This window comes from Culex quinquefasciatus, chromosome 1 (genome assembly GCF_015732765.1).
Source record: "Culex quinquefasciatus strain JHB chromosome 1, VPISU_Cqui_1.0_pri_paternal, whole genome shotgun sequence".
In the NCBI taxonomy this organism is placed as follows: Eukaryota; Metazoa; Arthropoda; class Insecta; order Diptera; family Culicidae; genus Culex; species Culex quinquefasciatus.
The window spans coordinates 99778645-99795647 of NC_051861.1; the positions used below are offsets into that span (position 1 = coordinate 99778645).

Below are 17003 nucleotides of genomic sequence, written 5' to 3' on the forward strand. Positions count from 1 at the left end.
TCTGAATTTAATGAAAATCTAGTGATTTACCTGTTTTAAACGTTTACCAAAGGCTTTTTCAATAAAATAAAGTGGGCGATTTCTGGGGTCATGAAAAAACATTCGATCCAATTTTCGACCAGGGCGAAATCTAGTATTGTGTTTTAAGATTTTATCTAGAACCAGTTTTCGTTTACCATAAAAACTTTTCTAATCGCAGCGAAATGTGCTTGAAAATATATTTGGAACATTCTTGATTATTTTTAAAGGTTAAATAATCATTTTAATTACTTTCATTCATAAGGGGTTTTGGTTCAAATGTTGAGGATGGAGAAGTAGTTACACAATGTCATGTGCTTTAATATTTTTATTAAGAGGTACTCGATGTTTTATATTGAGTAATTTCGGGAGCAAATGACCCATAGGATTAAAGCTCCCCTAACAAAATCAACAACAACATGGAGCTAATTGTAACTGTGTGCCCTTATCTTGGTTGAACAGGGACACATGAGTTCTATCACAAATTAGTTATATTTTTTTAGTGAGAGTGAGAACATGTTTTGGTTTTAGTTATAATAGACAGAGAATCTCAAAATAAGTACGATATCTGAAAAAAAAATCTCCTAGGATTTTTTGAACCTCAATTTATAATATGTATGACAAAATATGTGCACAACAATAAAATTTAGCTTCGGGAACATGTTGTGTATCAATAGGAGACCATATTTGCTTAGCTTTGTGTCATAATTTCATTTGATTTCTTGATTTTTGTCGTGGGCGAAAACTGGTTCCAAGGGTGGGTGAAAATTGGATTTAGGGGGGCGAAAATAGGCTCTTCAGAGCACTTTATTAAAACGCCACTATAAAGTGGGCGATTTCTGGGTCCTCTACCCTACCAAACTCCGGTGGAATCGCTGGCGGCGGTTGGATTCGCAATCCAAAGGTCGTCAGTTCGAACCTTGGATGGAAGGTTCTTTGGAGTAGAAAGAGGTTTGGGTACCCTTCCTATTCAAGCCTTCGGACTCCAAGGTTCGAGCAGGAACTTGCAAGCTTAAATCCAAATAAATTTTAGGACATTGTTGCCACCACGCTCCCCGAAAACAGCCTGTCATTCACAATTTTACAACCTGTCCGTTCGTCGGTGTGTACCAACTTTCCAAAGATTTTCGGCCCAAGTCGCGTGCCTCATCAACCGTCATGGCGCGCGGCGCTTGCCAAACGACACCAAGTTTATTCGCCTTTTCGCGATGTTGTTGCTTTTTATTAGCTGGTGATTCGCTAAAGCTGGGGAGTTTTCCATCCGAAACAAAAGGTGATTTCGGGCAAAACTTTGTTGTCCTTTTTGAGACAAATTACAGCTCGTTATTTCAGGCGCTTGCGGAAATTATTAGCAACAACACTACTTCTTGGGAAATTGGAAAAATGAAGTGCAGTTGTGCCTTGAAATTTGAATTTTTTTCTGTCATAATTTGAAAGAGTCTTCCTCGCTTTCGAAAAAGCATTAAAGGATCATCCAACGTGCATGACGCCAAAAATACTTTCCAAGCAAAACAACCGGTGCAAACACATTTTTCAGGGCTCGAACCAGCACAACAAACTTTTGGATTGTTTTTTTTTTATTACGTTTATCCTGTGCTGTAGGTAGCGAAAACCCTTTTGCTGCAGGAAAAACAAAAACAGTGGTGGCTGTCTCAGCTGCTCATTATCGTTATCGTTAAGCCCTTTCCGTACAGTCGGATGTGGCGCATTATTATGGGATACGATATGCGGCCAAAAATGGTGGCTCAAGTGCTGTTTAAAGTGCTAATCCGTAATAAAAGCGATTAGATTTGGTAGCTTCTTTTGGATGGCTGGTTAAATCTTGTATAAGAGTAACTTTCACCGAAGTTATTCTTTTCTTAGGTTGATTTTTCTGACTAGTATCTTAAAAATTCAAGACTAGTCAAAAGGATTTTTGAATACTCATTCACAATTGTCTCTTTTTAAATTTGCCGATTTTCTAGAGAACTCTGAAAGATATTTCCCCCCAAATTGAACAGATGAAAAACTTTGTAAAGTTCACACTTGTTTTCACATTTCACACGCAAGCACATCTTTACGTTTGCTACGTCCGTTGAATTTCGAAGAATTTTTCGCCCTTCGCGCTACCGAAATCAATACTCACGTGGATTTTCTAAGGATTCGATCGAAATCTCAACTCCATCGAAAACGTGCAAAAAAGACACACACACACAAAAAAGGAAATCCTTTTGATCACTCTAATCTGCCTGCTCGTGCCTCCCATGTACAAAGCTTGCTTTTTTCCGTCTCGTCACGAGGATTTTCATTCCAGAACGTCAAAACTTCCCTCGCTCTGAACATGCCAAAACAGGGCCCGCTGAAAAGTGCCTCCGCGCGGATGATCTCCGGCCACCGAGATCCAATCAATTTAAGCTTCGATTCGTGACAAATGGTCTTCTTCTTTTGTATGGATCGTGATGGAAGATTGACTTTTTTTTTCGGGAAATCGGTTCTGGCCAATTGAACCTTCACTCCTTTGGTTAGATTTTGGGTCTGGTACGGACGATTTGCATGGAAAAGTTTTCTGTGGAACAGAACGCCACGGGGTGGGAACACGTGGCATTGGGGGTTGTGAATGGGAAATTGATACGCGTGTTAGGGGGTTCTGAATGGAGAAATATCTGTGCTGCAGGAAATTTTTAAAAGCATCGGAATCCATTAGTACTTTCGAGTCGAAACATTTCGATCTAGAGCTGACGTAAAGAACATTTGGCGGTATGTTTAAAAAAAAAGTTTGCAATCCCTTGAGCACTATATGCAATACGTGCTGAAAGAATCAAACCGTGTAAGAATGTAGTGTGTGTGTGTGTGCATTGTTCCAATCCAATACCTAATTATCGGTAGCGAAATCATGGGAAACGGTCTTAAGAACATTTCAAAAAATCATGTTAAGACCTATGATGAATCTTACTATTTTGGAATTTTGTCATATTTAAGATTAAATTCATCAAATATTAATTTTCACGGATTTTAGACATATTAAAGGCTAAAGTTATTGAAAATAAAAAATAGGTTAATTTCTGGAAAAATAAACAGATCAGGAAACTCTGTATAATTTCCTCTTTGAAAATAAAATAAAAAAATGAGAATTTTCTGAGTATTACCCATAATCACCCTAAAATTCAATCGACATATATGTATATATGTTGGGAATTATTGATCCGATTATTAACCCTCTACTGCCCATTTTTTTTGGATATATTTTGTTTTTCCCGTGTTCAGGAAGTGATTTTGAGCAATTTTTGTTCTACAAAAACTTCATCACTCTTGTTTTATATTTTTCTTGTTTCATTTTTAGTAATTGAAAATTAAAGTTTAACCAACTGAAAACCAGTTAAAGTGCATTTTCCCGCGTTTATAATCATATTTAGCATGTTTGAACTCCTTTGAAAACATTTTGAATTTTCATGAAATACTTATGTACAGTCCCACGAAAAAAAAAAATTTTTTTGGGGAAAAAAATTCCGTCAATACCTCGATATTTTCAAAACTAATGATTGGAAAGCAACTGTACGCCTGTAAAAAGCATTTTAAAACTCTTTTTAATCCTAAAGATGAATGAGGTAAATTTAAAGTGGGAGGATCAAGTGAAATATCTTGGACTTGCTTTTGACAAAAACCTTACTTACAAGGATCACATTGAAAGTATCCAGGTTAAATGTAACAAATATATTAAATGTTTGTATCCACTTATTAACAGGAATTCTAGACTTTGTCTCAAGAATAAACTGTTAATTTATAAACAAATTTTCAGACCTGCCATGCTTTATGCTGTGCCGATCTGGACAAGCTGTTGCTTAACCAGGAAGAAAAAACTTCAGAGGATTCAGAACAAAATTCTGAAAATGATTCTGAAACTTCCTCCCTGGTTCAGCACCAGTGAACTTCATCAATTAGCCGAAGTTGACACTTTGGATGTTATGTCCAATAAGATAATTGATGCATTTCGACAAAAATCATTGCATTCTTCAGCTGCATTGATTCGCTCTTTATATAGTTTATAAGTTAGTTTTAAGGTATCCCTTTTCCCTTTTGTACATGTAGGACCCCCTACATTTGAAATCACTGAATATTTCATGAATAAATAAAAGTTGCTAGTATTTAAAATTGAGGTGAAAAGTCATCGATTGTGATTGGACACTCAATAATATTTTAACTGAATGAATGTACATGGAAAAAGAAAAATGAATAAAGATAAATTTAAAAAAAACTTTTTTTAATCCAAATGTTGAAACCTAGGCTTGTAATTTCAATTTTCATATATTTTTTTATTTTTTTGCAACCCCCCCCCCTCGACTTTGGTCAGAGCCGAGGGACATAAACTTTGGAAAATATTTGCAACGGCCTAACTAACTGCGACTATTTTCAAAAAAGTTACCTTAAAAATTGCTACAGCTTGAAAACAGTGCACTTAATCAAAATTTCTGATTGCAGATTCAATTTTACATCTAAAAATGTTCTTCTTTTCAGCAATGAAATGGGTGCTGAAAAATTGAACTTTTCAGCATTTGTTTTGAAAAGTAACACTTTTCAACAATTTTTTTTATTTAAACGATTTATTGATAAAATACATAAAAATTTAACTTAAAATTTCACTCAATGGGTGTTTTTTGGAATTGCAAAAAGTGTTGTATGGAACTCGTTGCAAAACTTGATTTTTTCAGCACTCGTCGTATTTATCCAACACGGTGAACCTCGTTGGATAAATGTACGACTCGTGCTGAAAAAATCCTCTTTTTGCAACTTGTTGCATAAACTACTATTTTGCAACCAAAATTTTGATTTTTTGAAAAAATCTGTATTGACACAAAAAAAAATATAACAAAGATTTTTTGCACATTCTAGAAATTTCTGAAAAGTTGGCAATTGATGACCCCTTAAACACATAAAAAAAGTTTTTTTGCAAATCTTGTTTAAATTACAAAAACTGAAATAAAAAATCACCATTTTTTACCGTGCATCATTTTTTTCCGTGTAGTCCTTATTCATACCTACAACTTTGCCGAATTAATATCGATTAAAACAATTCTTCAAAAGAAACAGATTTTTGAATTTTCATATATTCTTTTCGCATGGAGAGCTGCCACATTTGTATGGACAACTATATGGACAAACTTATTAAGCAAAATGTTTTCTTTGAGCATACTGAAGACAATAAAAAAAACTTCAGCCGGATTAAAAAAATTCAAATAGTAAAATTAAAGAATAAACCTATTCCGTAAATATTTGTCAAAGTTTATGTCGAAATCGGCTTGAAAAATTAGGGGGAAAAACAATTTTGTTTCGAGGCACTTCAAAATTTCAACGGAAATAGAAGTTCAATAGGCAGAAAACAAGTTGAAATGCATTTTCCTGCGATTGTTTTGAAAATAGTTTTGTAAAAGTCCAATGCACAGTAGCGCAAAAAGTTATTTTTTCGCGAAAAAATGTTTTTTTTTTCATACAAATATTGAACTTGTGATTTCAATTTTTATATGTATTTTTTTTCATTTGATCGATTTTGGTCAGAGTTGAAGGACAGGCCCTTCAAAAAATATTTGCATCGACCTAAATATTAAGAATTTTTAAAATGCCAAGCGTGAATCCTTATAAAATAAACTAAAATTAAAAATCACGAAAAGCTAGAGAACAACCAAAAACATGATGATAGTAAAGCTAGTCGATTTCAAAATATAGTAATTCTCAAGAATTCACAAATTTTAAAATTTTATGAAAAAAAGGAAAAATGCAAAAAACATTTGCGATTTTTGCGAGTTTGGAAAATTTTCTACATTTTTCTTTTTTTAGAAGACTTTGTATCACCTAATAGGCCCGATATCTCGGAAAGTATTGGTTCGATTTCAAATGTTAAAAAGTAAAACTTGTGTGACATTACCTGATTTTTCATTAAAAATAATTTCGAACTTTTGAGAACGTTTTTGAAATAACTATAAACACTTTGGACATTTTCGGATGTCAAGGTAGATTTTTCAATTTTGAAATTAAATGTTTATAGAAAAAAGAGAAATTTTCACAATAGTAAAAAAATCAACGTTGAAAATCTAAATAATAGCTTCCGAGATATCGCGAATTAAAAAATAAAGGCACTTACACTGAGAAAAGCAATTTTTCAGGTCTTTATTTTTTAATTTAAGCCTTGTACACAGTAAAAAATGTGTAAATTTTGGAAGGTTAAATATTACTTCTTTCATGATGTAATTTTACATCAATTTAGATTGAAAAAGTGACATTACACCAGAAAAGTGGTAAAATTACACATTTTCAGAGGAAAAATTACACATTTTTTCTGACATAAAAGATTTACCTCTTCCCAGATGTAATATTACCATGATTTTTTGTACTGTGTTTCTCAGCATCCAGCTGTACAATCAACAAAGTAAAATAAGGAATTTTGTAGATTTTTTTTACAGCTTTTCGGAAATATTTTTTGCATGGGTAAAAAACTAAACTTTTTTCAAAATAAAAATCACCTTAAAATGCCTAATGGTAATATTAGATTTCGGAAGGAGAATGTGTAATTTTACCATTTTTCCAAATTACTTATTTCCAAATTTACACATTTTTTTTACTGTGTACAACTTAAAAACGGTGCATTTTATCAAAAAATGTGATTTCAAAAAAATATATCTCCCGTACCGTAAACATACAGAAAAAATCACGGTAATCTTACACCTGGGAAGGGGTACATCTTTTATGTCAGAAAAAAATGTGTAATTTTACTACTTTTCTAGTGTAATGCCACTTTTCAGTCTAAATTGAGGTAAAATTACAACATTAAAAATATATTATTCAATCTTCCAATATTGCACCTCCCAAATTAACATTATTTTATACTGTGCAGGGGTGACAATGATGGAATTTCAAGTTATAATTCAAATGTTATTCAAACGGTAAGGCTTGTCTCAAGATATATATTTTTAAAACATGTTCTGGCATAGGTCACACAATGCCAATGTAGGTTTTTTTCAAAAAAGTATTTTTTGTCGATAGTGCTTAAAAATAGTTTTGTTGAAAATTGTTTAAAAACTTGGAAGACTTTTAAAATGCCTTATTTGAAGAAAAAAATACACTAAAAAGTTAACAAAGTTTTTTGACATTGAATAAAAGGTATACACATTTAAGGTCAAGTGAATAAAAAGTTCAAAATATCTATTTTTGTTACCACCTAAACCAATTTTGTAGCATGATTCATACATTTTCCAAATATGCTTAAAAATGCATATAAATCTCAAAATATGTTTGAATTCTGTTTAAATAACATGACAAACTTTGTAACATACAAACTAATTTCGACTGTTCTAAGTGTGAAATTGCCCAAGGAATCCGAAAGTGTGGAGTCCGTTTTATCAATGTTTTATCAAAATTTGTTGAAAACTGCTTCATGAGGTATTTTACCAAGGTCGGTATGGTTCTATACCATTCCGTTTGTATTTTATTCGTTTTTAATTTTGCAAAAAATCTTGATCCCAGCAATGTCACTCTGGCTACCAATTATACCCCAGTGTACGGTACATGATTTAAACTGTAGCACAGAAGATGCCTTATAAAAATAATAGACATGTAAAAATAATAAAAAGAGTAATACAAAGTCAGTTAAAAAATCTGTTTTTTTTTTCTGTTTGTGTATTAAGGAAACTTGCAAAAACGTAGAGATTACTTAACACAAAAAAAATAATGAAAAAGGCCATTTTTTACTGAAAAATGCATCTATCATCTTTAAAGCTATAACCAGTGCGAAAAAAAAGCAAAATCAAACGCAATAAAATGAAAATCGTGTCCCACACGCTGGAAAACACTCACTCATGAGGTGCCGGAAGCAGCTTATAAACACACAGGTCGTCCTCCTCGAAGCTGGAACAGGACGACGAGGAACAGCTGGGCGGGCTGGAGAGCCGGCCCCGTCTCCGTCCCGGCTGCCAGCGGTTCGATTCCTGCGACATTGTCGTCCACGAGGGGGTGTTTTATTGCGCGATTTTTTTTCACTCTCTTTTTTTCACCACAAACAGTGCTGCCAGATGGTGGGACGATTTGGTGGTCGTTTTTTTAAATTCAATCACACATTCGAAATTACACACTAAACAGAAAACGATCGATCGACGATTGGAAATCCACCGCGGACCAAAGTCCATCAAATCTGCGGGCACAGATGTGGGGTATTTTACGGGATTAGAACAAAGTTAAGCAGCTCATCGTGGCTTGGGAACGTTTTGGGCTTTGGTTTGGTTTTTATCACCTGCGTAGTGTTATCATGCAATTTCGGTGAGTGGAATGATGTATTTTGGACGCTCTATCTGTTTTAGCGGGGATTTTCAGAGGATACGAAGAGCAGACGGAAATAACTTGGGAATAACATTTTTTGATATTTGAAAATACTAGACCAATAACATTTTATGTTTTTTATAACAAAATTTGTTATTCGCCGTTATGATTTTTTTGTTATTGGATTGTTATTGTTATAACAGACTAATAACATTTTAAGTTATTCTTCGAACAAATCTTTGTTATTATTTTTTGTTATTTTAACAACTAATCCGATCATCCCAATAACAGTTTGAGGTATTCTTCCATAACAAAAAATGTTATTGCAAAGTTGTTTTGGCTGTCTACCAATATCAGATCAATAACAAAATTTGTTATGATAACATAAACTGTTATTGAACTCTTATGAAAAAATGAATTTTGCAAGAATATTCCATAACAGTTTCTGTTATTTTAACAGTATTTGTTATTGAAATGGCATGAATTTAGTTATTACCGTCTGCCCGGGTAGTTCTAGCCAATTTTAGTAAAATCCCTTAGGGGGTATATCAAATAATTAAAAAAAATCAATTTTGAAAATTTCAACTTTTAAGAATAATTTTAGCTTAAGGACCCCATTTCATGGCCAAAATAATGACCCCGACGAAATTAGACAAAATTATCCCAAAGATCTAAACATATTTAACATAAGAAAAAATAATAACAGATTGTGTTATGGACACTTAGAAACTTTTCCATTTGTGCGATTTATGGTAATTTTATTTCTAAGTCAGTATACCGAACGAATAACAAATTTTGTTATAAGTAGAGTTTTTGAAATGTATAACATTTCCTCTTATTAGCGTGTTATTAAACATTTTCAATTTAATATCACTTCAATACCAAATTTTGTTATTTTATCAGAAACTGTTATTATTTTTTCTTCTTGAAGTTGAACACAGGTTAAAATAATAACACATTTTGTCATTTTAACAGGATTTGTTATTGAAATATTATTAATTTTGTTATAACCGTCTGCCCGGGAATCAATATTTCAAAATCAAGTACGGTTTATAATCCTGATGGGGTTTAGTGGGTTTAACAACTGAATTGGATTACAGTTTTATCGTTGTGGGGTTCATTGTCAAACGTTTCATGGGGTTAAAGAGAAACCAATGCTTCATTTCAGGTTGTAAAAATCTGTAGAAGCTGAAGTTGAAGTCGCTGAGAATGCTCCGCCACTATTTTCTAATTTTTTTTAACAACTGAGTAATTCTCTGAGATATCAGTTATTTCATTTTTTATCCGACTGAAACTTTGTTGCTGCCTTCGGTATGTCCAAAGGAGCTATTTGCATCATTAGTTTGTACATATGATTTTCCTTACAAATTTGGCATCTGTCCATATAAAAATTATTTATGAAATTTTTAAAATCTGTATCTGTATCATTGAAAAAATCAGTATTGGTCAAAAATTCATTACTCGGTCAAATATTTTTTACACAGCCTGGAAATTTCTAAAAAGTTGGCATCTGATGTCCCTTTGAAAAAATCAAAAAATAAAATTTCCCTAAACGAACATCCAGTTAGCAAAATCTAATCGTAGAAATATGTATCCTCCCTGCAAAGGCTTATGAATTGATCTCAGTTGAAAGGTTCTCCAAATCTCTGAATTGCAAATGGATGTTTCCTGGAGCAGAACAGTCAAATTTTAATAAAAACACAATTGAATTGAAAAAAATAATAAAAACAGTGTTTTTTTGGAATTCAAGTTATAGTGACAAACAGTTAAACTAAAAATCACAAAAAATACCGTGCCAAATTTGTTTGGAAAATTATATGGACAAACTAATGATGCAAAATGGCTTCTTTGGGCATACCGAAGGCACACAAAAAGTTTCAGCCGGATTAAAAAATACAAAAATTTAAATTGCAAAAAAAAAAACGATTTCGTAGAGAGTTGCTCAGTATCATAATCGTGACAAGTATTTTGTGATAGTTTTTTTTCTACTATAATGCTCATAAACGCACATGGGACAATGGTTTTATGGAACATATTTGAAAATGTACAATAATTTTTATAGCTATTTTAATGTAATTATTGTCTGTTCCAATTCATCTTTGTTTTATTTAAGCTTCTACATGTTTATCAACTTAGCAATAGTTAAATACACCCAAAACAGGCCTGCGCTCGTTGGAGAGAATAGGGACGTGGCGTTACATCGTGCTGCCATCTGGTTTTTTTAGGTGCAAGAGTGGAAAAGTGCTGAGTCATCGTCTAAAAAAAGACTTCTCCAAAACGAAGAATATTCTTGACTTACATAAAGTGAATATTTGAATGGGAAAATGTTGAAATCCAGAGTTTTTTTGAATAGGTCCTATAAATTATTGTCTGGATTCTTTTGTGGACCACCAATCAGTGAGGTACTCCTCGATATTAGCTCCTGAAAAGTGCAAAAAATGCCTCACGGCAAGAAAAAGAGACGGTCCTCACCAGCAGGATCGGCAGATTTGAAGAAGCTAAAGAATGCCGAAGCGCTACCTGCAAAGCCAGGCAGTTTGAGCAAGGACGCTCAAAATTCGACTGGAAACCAGTTCGCTACCCTCCCTGTGGACGTGAGCGAGAAGGGAAAAGTTGCCACCCATTTTTGTGAAAACATCGTCATCGGATTCGGTGCGAAAGTGGCTAACCGGGTTTATCAAATCTGGTGCTTTACGAGCTTCCATTCCACAGTGGTCGGAAACGTAAATTTAGCAGGAATAATTTATTTCCGCTTCAGGGATGCATTTTCGACCTTCGAAGTCTAAGAAGCATTTGTTAAAAATGAAATTCTACATCTTTTGGTCAAAACGATATTAGGGTGGTCCAACAATTTCTATTATTTTCAAAAACTATCTTCGCTTCTAGATGAGATATAGGTGTACTTTCTTCGGTAGCATTGTAGTACTAGCCATTTCAAACAACTTTGTCGAAGACACCAAATCTCTATCTCTTAATCTGATCATTCTACAGCATTTTATATGAAAAGCAGTAGGGTGGCCCATCAAAAAAGTGTTTTTATTGCGTATCTTTTTTGTATTGTTTTTGGCAATTTTGGTGTCTTCGGGACATATCTGAAACATTAAAATACGCGTCTTTTGAAATGTCAACGAAGTCGCTAGGTCATTTTGGTAAAAAGTTACAGCGTTTTTAAAGTTTTTAATAGGCCTTTTTCAAATGTTTGTATCTTTTCGAGGGGGACACAAAAAATACGCTCCGCGGTGCATCTGAAAGCTTAAAACTTCTTTTTTAAAATGAATATATCATCTCAAAAGGGTTTTTCTTAAACCCAAGTTACAGCGATTCAAAAATGGTCATTTTATGAGATTTTGTACAATGCTCTATGAGAAAATTTACATGAATATCGCAATAATCAGTATCCAAACTACTCTTAGTGAGCTTAAATGCAGGTAAAATTGGTTTGTGGACAACCGTGGTCGAACCTGGTTTTTATGACAACTAGGGTGGTCTTAGATGACCTAGGGTGGTTCATATTCGTTCACTCTTATAAGATGTGATTTTTTTTAAATTCGCATAGAAAGAAAAATAAAAAAACACTTCAAATTAAAATACGTAACCAGTTTAAAATAGTAAAGCACCTGAGGCTATAATATCTGATTAGGGTGGCTCAAATTAATTGCAAATAAATGCAAATAATGATAACGGTGCATTTAATCAAACAAATTTAGTAGCAGGTTTAACAACAAAACATGAACACTAGCCTAAAAGATGTTTCCTAACAAATATAACAAATTTTCAGAAATAAAATAAGAGGTTTGGGAATAAATCAACTTCTAATATGAATTTCCAATGTGTGCATTTTTCCCTGAAACTATTTTTAAGGGTTCAAATCATAACCTACAACTTTTTCAAGACGCTGAATCGATAAGAAAATGTGTAATGTTTACGGATATTCACATTCCCATTTTGTATTGGCAAAATTGTATAAAGCTTTGTATGGAACAACTAATGATGCAAAATGGCACCCTTTAACATAGTAAATGCATGGAAAGTTTTATCCTATAATAAAATACAAATAAAAGTCGATTTACGAAAACGTAGAGAAATAAAAATATGTTAAAATACGTAGCCACCCTAATCAGATATCATATCCTCAGCTGCTTTACTATTTTAAACAGGTTATGTATTTTAATTTGAAATGTTTTTTTATTTTTCTTTCTACGCGAATTAAAAAAAAATCATAACTTATGAGAGTGAACGAATATGAACCACCCTAGGTCATCTAAGACCATCCTAGTTGCCATAAAAACCAGGTTCGACCACGGTTGTCCACAAACCAATTTTACCTGCATTTGAGCTCACTAAGAGCAGTTTTGATACTGATTAATTCATGTAAATTTTCTCATACACAGAAAAAAATATGTGAATTTACTCGACACGGAAAAAATGAATCACATGTAAACTCAGTTGATGTAAACTTGAGATTCGACGTAAACGGTTGAATCACACGTAAAATCATGTTTTTACGTATAATTTGTCGCAAATTTACATCAATTTGCATTTAAATTTAAATGTTTAATGACGTGCAAAAGTGTTACATCATAAATGATGTAACATTCGGAAATATTTTTTTGTGTGTAGAGCATTGTACAAAATCTCATAAAATGGCCATTTTAGAATCGCTGTAACTTGGGTTTAAGAAAAACCCTTTTGAGATGTTATATTCATATTAAAGAAGAAGATTTAAGCTTTCAGATGCACCGCGGGAAAAGTAAACTACTCAAAAGTGATTTAGATTTTTTTTTAAATCCAAGATGGCAGCCAAATTTCGGTGATAAAATTTTGAAAAAATGCATTATGTTATTTAATAGACCCATAACTACTCAAATTTTAATAAATGAGATCGCAGAAATCGAGTTTGAAGCTAAAAAAACATTGTTTCATGATTCGATTATCTGAAGGCCCATACAAACCACCGGATAATCGAGGTTTCGGATAATCTAGTCTGGACTGTATACAAACATATTGATTATACGGTAAACATCTTTTAATTTAAATTTTTGTTTGACAAATGTTTAATTCATAAAAAAATCATTAATATTTTAATAAATTTACTTTTCGAAAATTAAAGTCAACATATCCCTTGATCTCCCGCTAAACTAGACGCGACGCTTCCCATTCCACACCGAACGTAACATAACAAACACACACGAGTGAAGTAGCACACTAAAAATCGATTATGCAACAAAATTTTCCACCGTCGATAAACACCGCATCATAACTCTTGCTCTCCGTTATTTTCCACACGCCAAAAGCCACTTTCCCACATCATTCACTAGAACAACAACAACTTTCTCTCCCTTCTAGACCACCACCATCACCACCCTCAGAACAGCTGACGGCTAACCACCTTGACCCTGGTTGGCCAGCCAGTCCCTGGGGGCCTGAACTTGACACTGAACTGCAAGGCCGCCGAGTCAGCTGGCGAGTAGGTACCTTCTCCACCCCAATTTAGTGCTGCGATTCTCACGTCGCGAATTTTTCCGCGAGAGAGAAAGGTCACTCTCTCCCTGCTGAAACAAACACTTTAAACGACGAAATTTGGAAGTTGTAAAGTTGTTACACAACTCCGTCCAGCAACGTCACAGCTGCACTATCTGAGCAAAAATCCACACTTGATGTGCAAACTGTGAAACACTGGCAGATTTATGATGTACACTCTCTCTCGCTGTTCACTTCTAGCGGCACCACTAATCCCGATTACTAGCCTAGTAGAAGGATGGAGCTAGCTGGCTAGTTCTACCGCTCTGCAACGTTGTCGGACGAACACTACCTTTCGTTCTTCTACACTTCGCCGTCGTGGAAGAGAAGACGATAAAATTTGAAAAGCTCCACCTCACCGCAAAGACCACTAGAAGAGTTCCATCTATCTACTATAGTTGGCTGGCATGTGAGAATGCATTTAAGGGGGGGAGGAGGATTGTGCAGATTTGGGATTCATTTTATGGATTTTCTTCTTTTAATGATGATGATGGTTTACACAACTTCGTATGTAACCAAGGCATTATGACTTGAAATGATATTATTTGTTAGTTGAAGCTGTTATAAAATATGCATTGAAAAATAAATGGCCCACCGCAATTAACTTTTAATCGATATTGATAAGCACACAGTAAATAGTACATTATAAAATAGAGCAAAAATGTAATAAAGTTTGCAAAACTCCTGTGGATTTTTATGGAGTACTGTGACATTTGTAGCCGGATCTCATTTAAATGTAAGTAAACTATGTCCGGATCCATAATGCGACCAATCGATCTGGCAACCCTGTCTCGATTTTTGACCACTTAAGTGATATTCGTAAACTTTTTTTTTATTCCGGAGCTACACAAATAGATGAAATTTGTGCCCCAACCCGTCATATAACCCAATGTTGGCTAGGTAATCGAAAGACCTTTCCAACGAGTCCAAAATATTAAAGATCTGGCAACCCTGCCTCGAGTTTTGACCACTTGAATTATTTATGAACTTTTTTGAAGCCGGATCTCATTTAAATTAATGTAACGTCCGGCACACGATGGCTATTCAAAATAGTTGTATGAGTGGCCCTTATGGCTGGTAATAAAAAATAATAATAAGTAATTTAAATGAAAATATTCACATGTCGTATTTTTTTTTGTTTACTTTAAAAGAACATAATGAAAAAAAATTTAATGAAAACAAATTGTTAACTTTATCAACTTTTTTTTAACATTAGGGAGCGTCCTGTTATTGAGCAGTTCTCTACGGAATCGGTATTTTTTCTTTAATTTTAATTTTTGTATTTTTTATTCCGGCTGAAACTTTTTTGGTGCTTTCGGTATGCCCAAAGAAGCCATTTTGCATCATTTGTTTGTCCATATAATTTTCCATACAAATTTGGCAGCTGTCCATACAAAAATGATGTATGAAAATTCAAAAATCTGTATCTTTTGAAGGAGTTTTTTGATTGATTTGGTATCTTCGGCAAAGTTGTAGGTATGGATACGGACTACACTGGAAAAAAATGATACACGGTAAAAAAATTTGGTGATTTTTTTATTTAGCTTTTTATCCCTAAAACTTGATTTGCAAAAAAACACTATTTTTATTTTTTTTTTATTTTTTGATATGTTTTAGAGGACATAAAATGCCAACTTTTCAGAAATTTCCAGGTTGTGCAAAAAATCATTGACCGAGTTATGAATTTTTAAATCAATACTGATTTTTTCAAAAAATCGAAATTTTGGTCGCAAAAAAATTTCAACTTCACTTTTCGATGTAAAATCAAATTTGCAATCAAAAAGTACTCTAGTGAAATTTTGATAAAGTGCACCGTTTTCAAGTTAAATCCATATTTGAGTGACTTTTTTGAAAATAGTCGCAGTTTTTCATTTTTTTAAATTAGTGCACATGTTTCCCCACTTTTGAAAAAAATATTTTTGAAAAGCTGAGAAAATTCTCTATATTTTGCTTCTTCGGACTTTGTTGATACGACCTTTCGTTGTTGAGATATTGCAATGCAATGGTTTAAAAACAGGAAAATTGATGTTTTTTAAGTCTCACCCAAACAGCCCACCAATTTTTCAATGTCGATATCTCAGCAACTAATGGTCCGATTATCAATGTTAAAATATGAAACATTTGTGAAATTTTCCGATCTTTTCGAAAACAATATTTTCATAATTTTTAAACCAAGACCAACATTTTTAAAGGACGTTATTTTGAATGTTTGGACCTTTTGAAATGTTAGTCTTGATTTGAAATTTTTTCCTGTTTTTAAACCTTTGCATTGCAATATCTTAGCAACTAAGGGTCGTATCAACAAAGTCCGAAGAAGCAAAATATAGAGAATTTTCTCAGCTTTTCAAAAATATTTTTTTCAAAAGTGGGCAAACATGTGCACTAATTTAAAAAAATGAAAAACTGCGACTATTTTCAAAAAATACACTTAAATATGGATTTAACTTGAAAACGGTGCACTTTATCAAAATTTCACTAAAGTACTTTTTGATTGCAAATTTGATTTTACATCGAAAAATGAAGTTGAAAAATTTTTGCGACCAAAATTTCAATTTTTTGAAAAAATCAGTATTGATTTAAAAATTCATAACTCGGTCAATGATTTTTTGCACAACCTGGAAATTTCTGAAAAGTTGGCATTTGATGTCCTCTAAAACATATCAAAAAATAAAAAAAATAAAAATAGTGTTTTTTTGCAAATCAAGTTTTAGTGATAAAAAGTTGAATAAAAAATCACCAATTTTTTTTTTACCGTGTATCATTTTTTTCCAGTGTAGTCCGTATCCATACCTACAACTTTGCCGAAGACATCAAATCGATCAAAAAATTCCTTTAAAAGATACAGATATTTGAATTTTCATACATCATTTTTGTATGGACAGCTGCAAAATTTGTATGGAAAATTATATGTACAAACTAATGATGCAAAATGGCTTCTTTGGGCATACCGAAGGCACCAAAAAAGTTTCAGTTGGATAAAAAAATACAAAAAATGACCGAAATCCTAGAGAACTGCTCTATTACGTAATACAAAAAAAAAATGGATTTTTAGACTCCCTCCCCCCCTCGTAACAAAATTTCCAAACAATTTTAAAATTTTGTATGTAGCGTAACATGGCCTCCGACCCTCCCTTCCCCCCAACTGCGTTTCGTAATAAAATAAGGTTCCATTCGTTCCGGTCCGC

General features: G+C 33.2%; 1 protein-coding gene across 4 annotated transcripts in view; it reads right to left on the reverse strand.

Annotated features, from left to right (window-relative positions):
• The window catches only part of LOC6045821 (cytosolic purine 5'-nucleotidase), a 105108-nt gene that overhangs the window by 27149 nt on the left and 60956 nt on the right, over positions 1 to 17003 (reverse strand). Inside the window, exons 1-2 of one of the 4 annotated variants that reach the window (XM_038254917.1) lie at positions 13536 to 13740; positions 7840 to 8173 (exon numbers count right to left, since the gene is read on the reverse strand). The exons of 2 other annotated variants lie outside the window; for them this stretch is intronic. In XM_038254917.1, the coding sequence (XP_038110845.1) occupies positions 7840 to 7979 (140 nt within the window). In that variant the 5' untranslated portion in view covers positions 7980 to 8173; positions 13536 to 13740. Of the gene's footprint in view, positions 1 to 7839; positions 8273 to 13535; positions 13741 to 17003 lie in introns of those variants that run through there. One more of the 4 variants, XM_038254922.1, reaches the window with a different exon arrangement.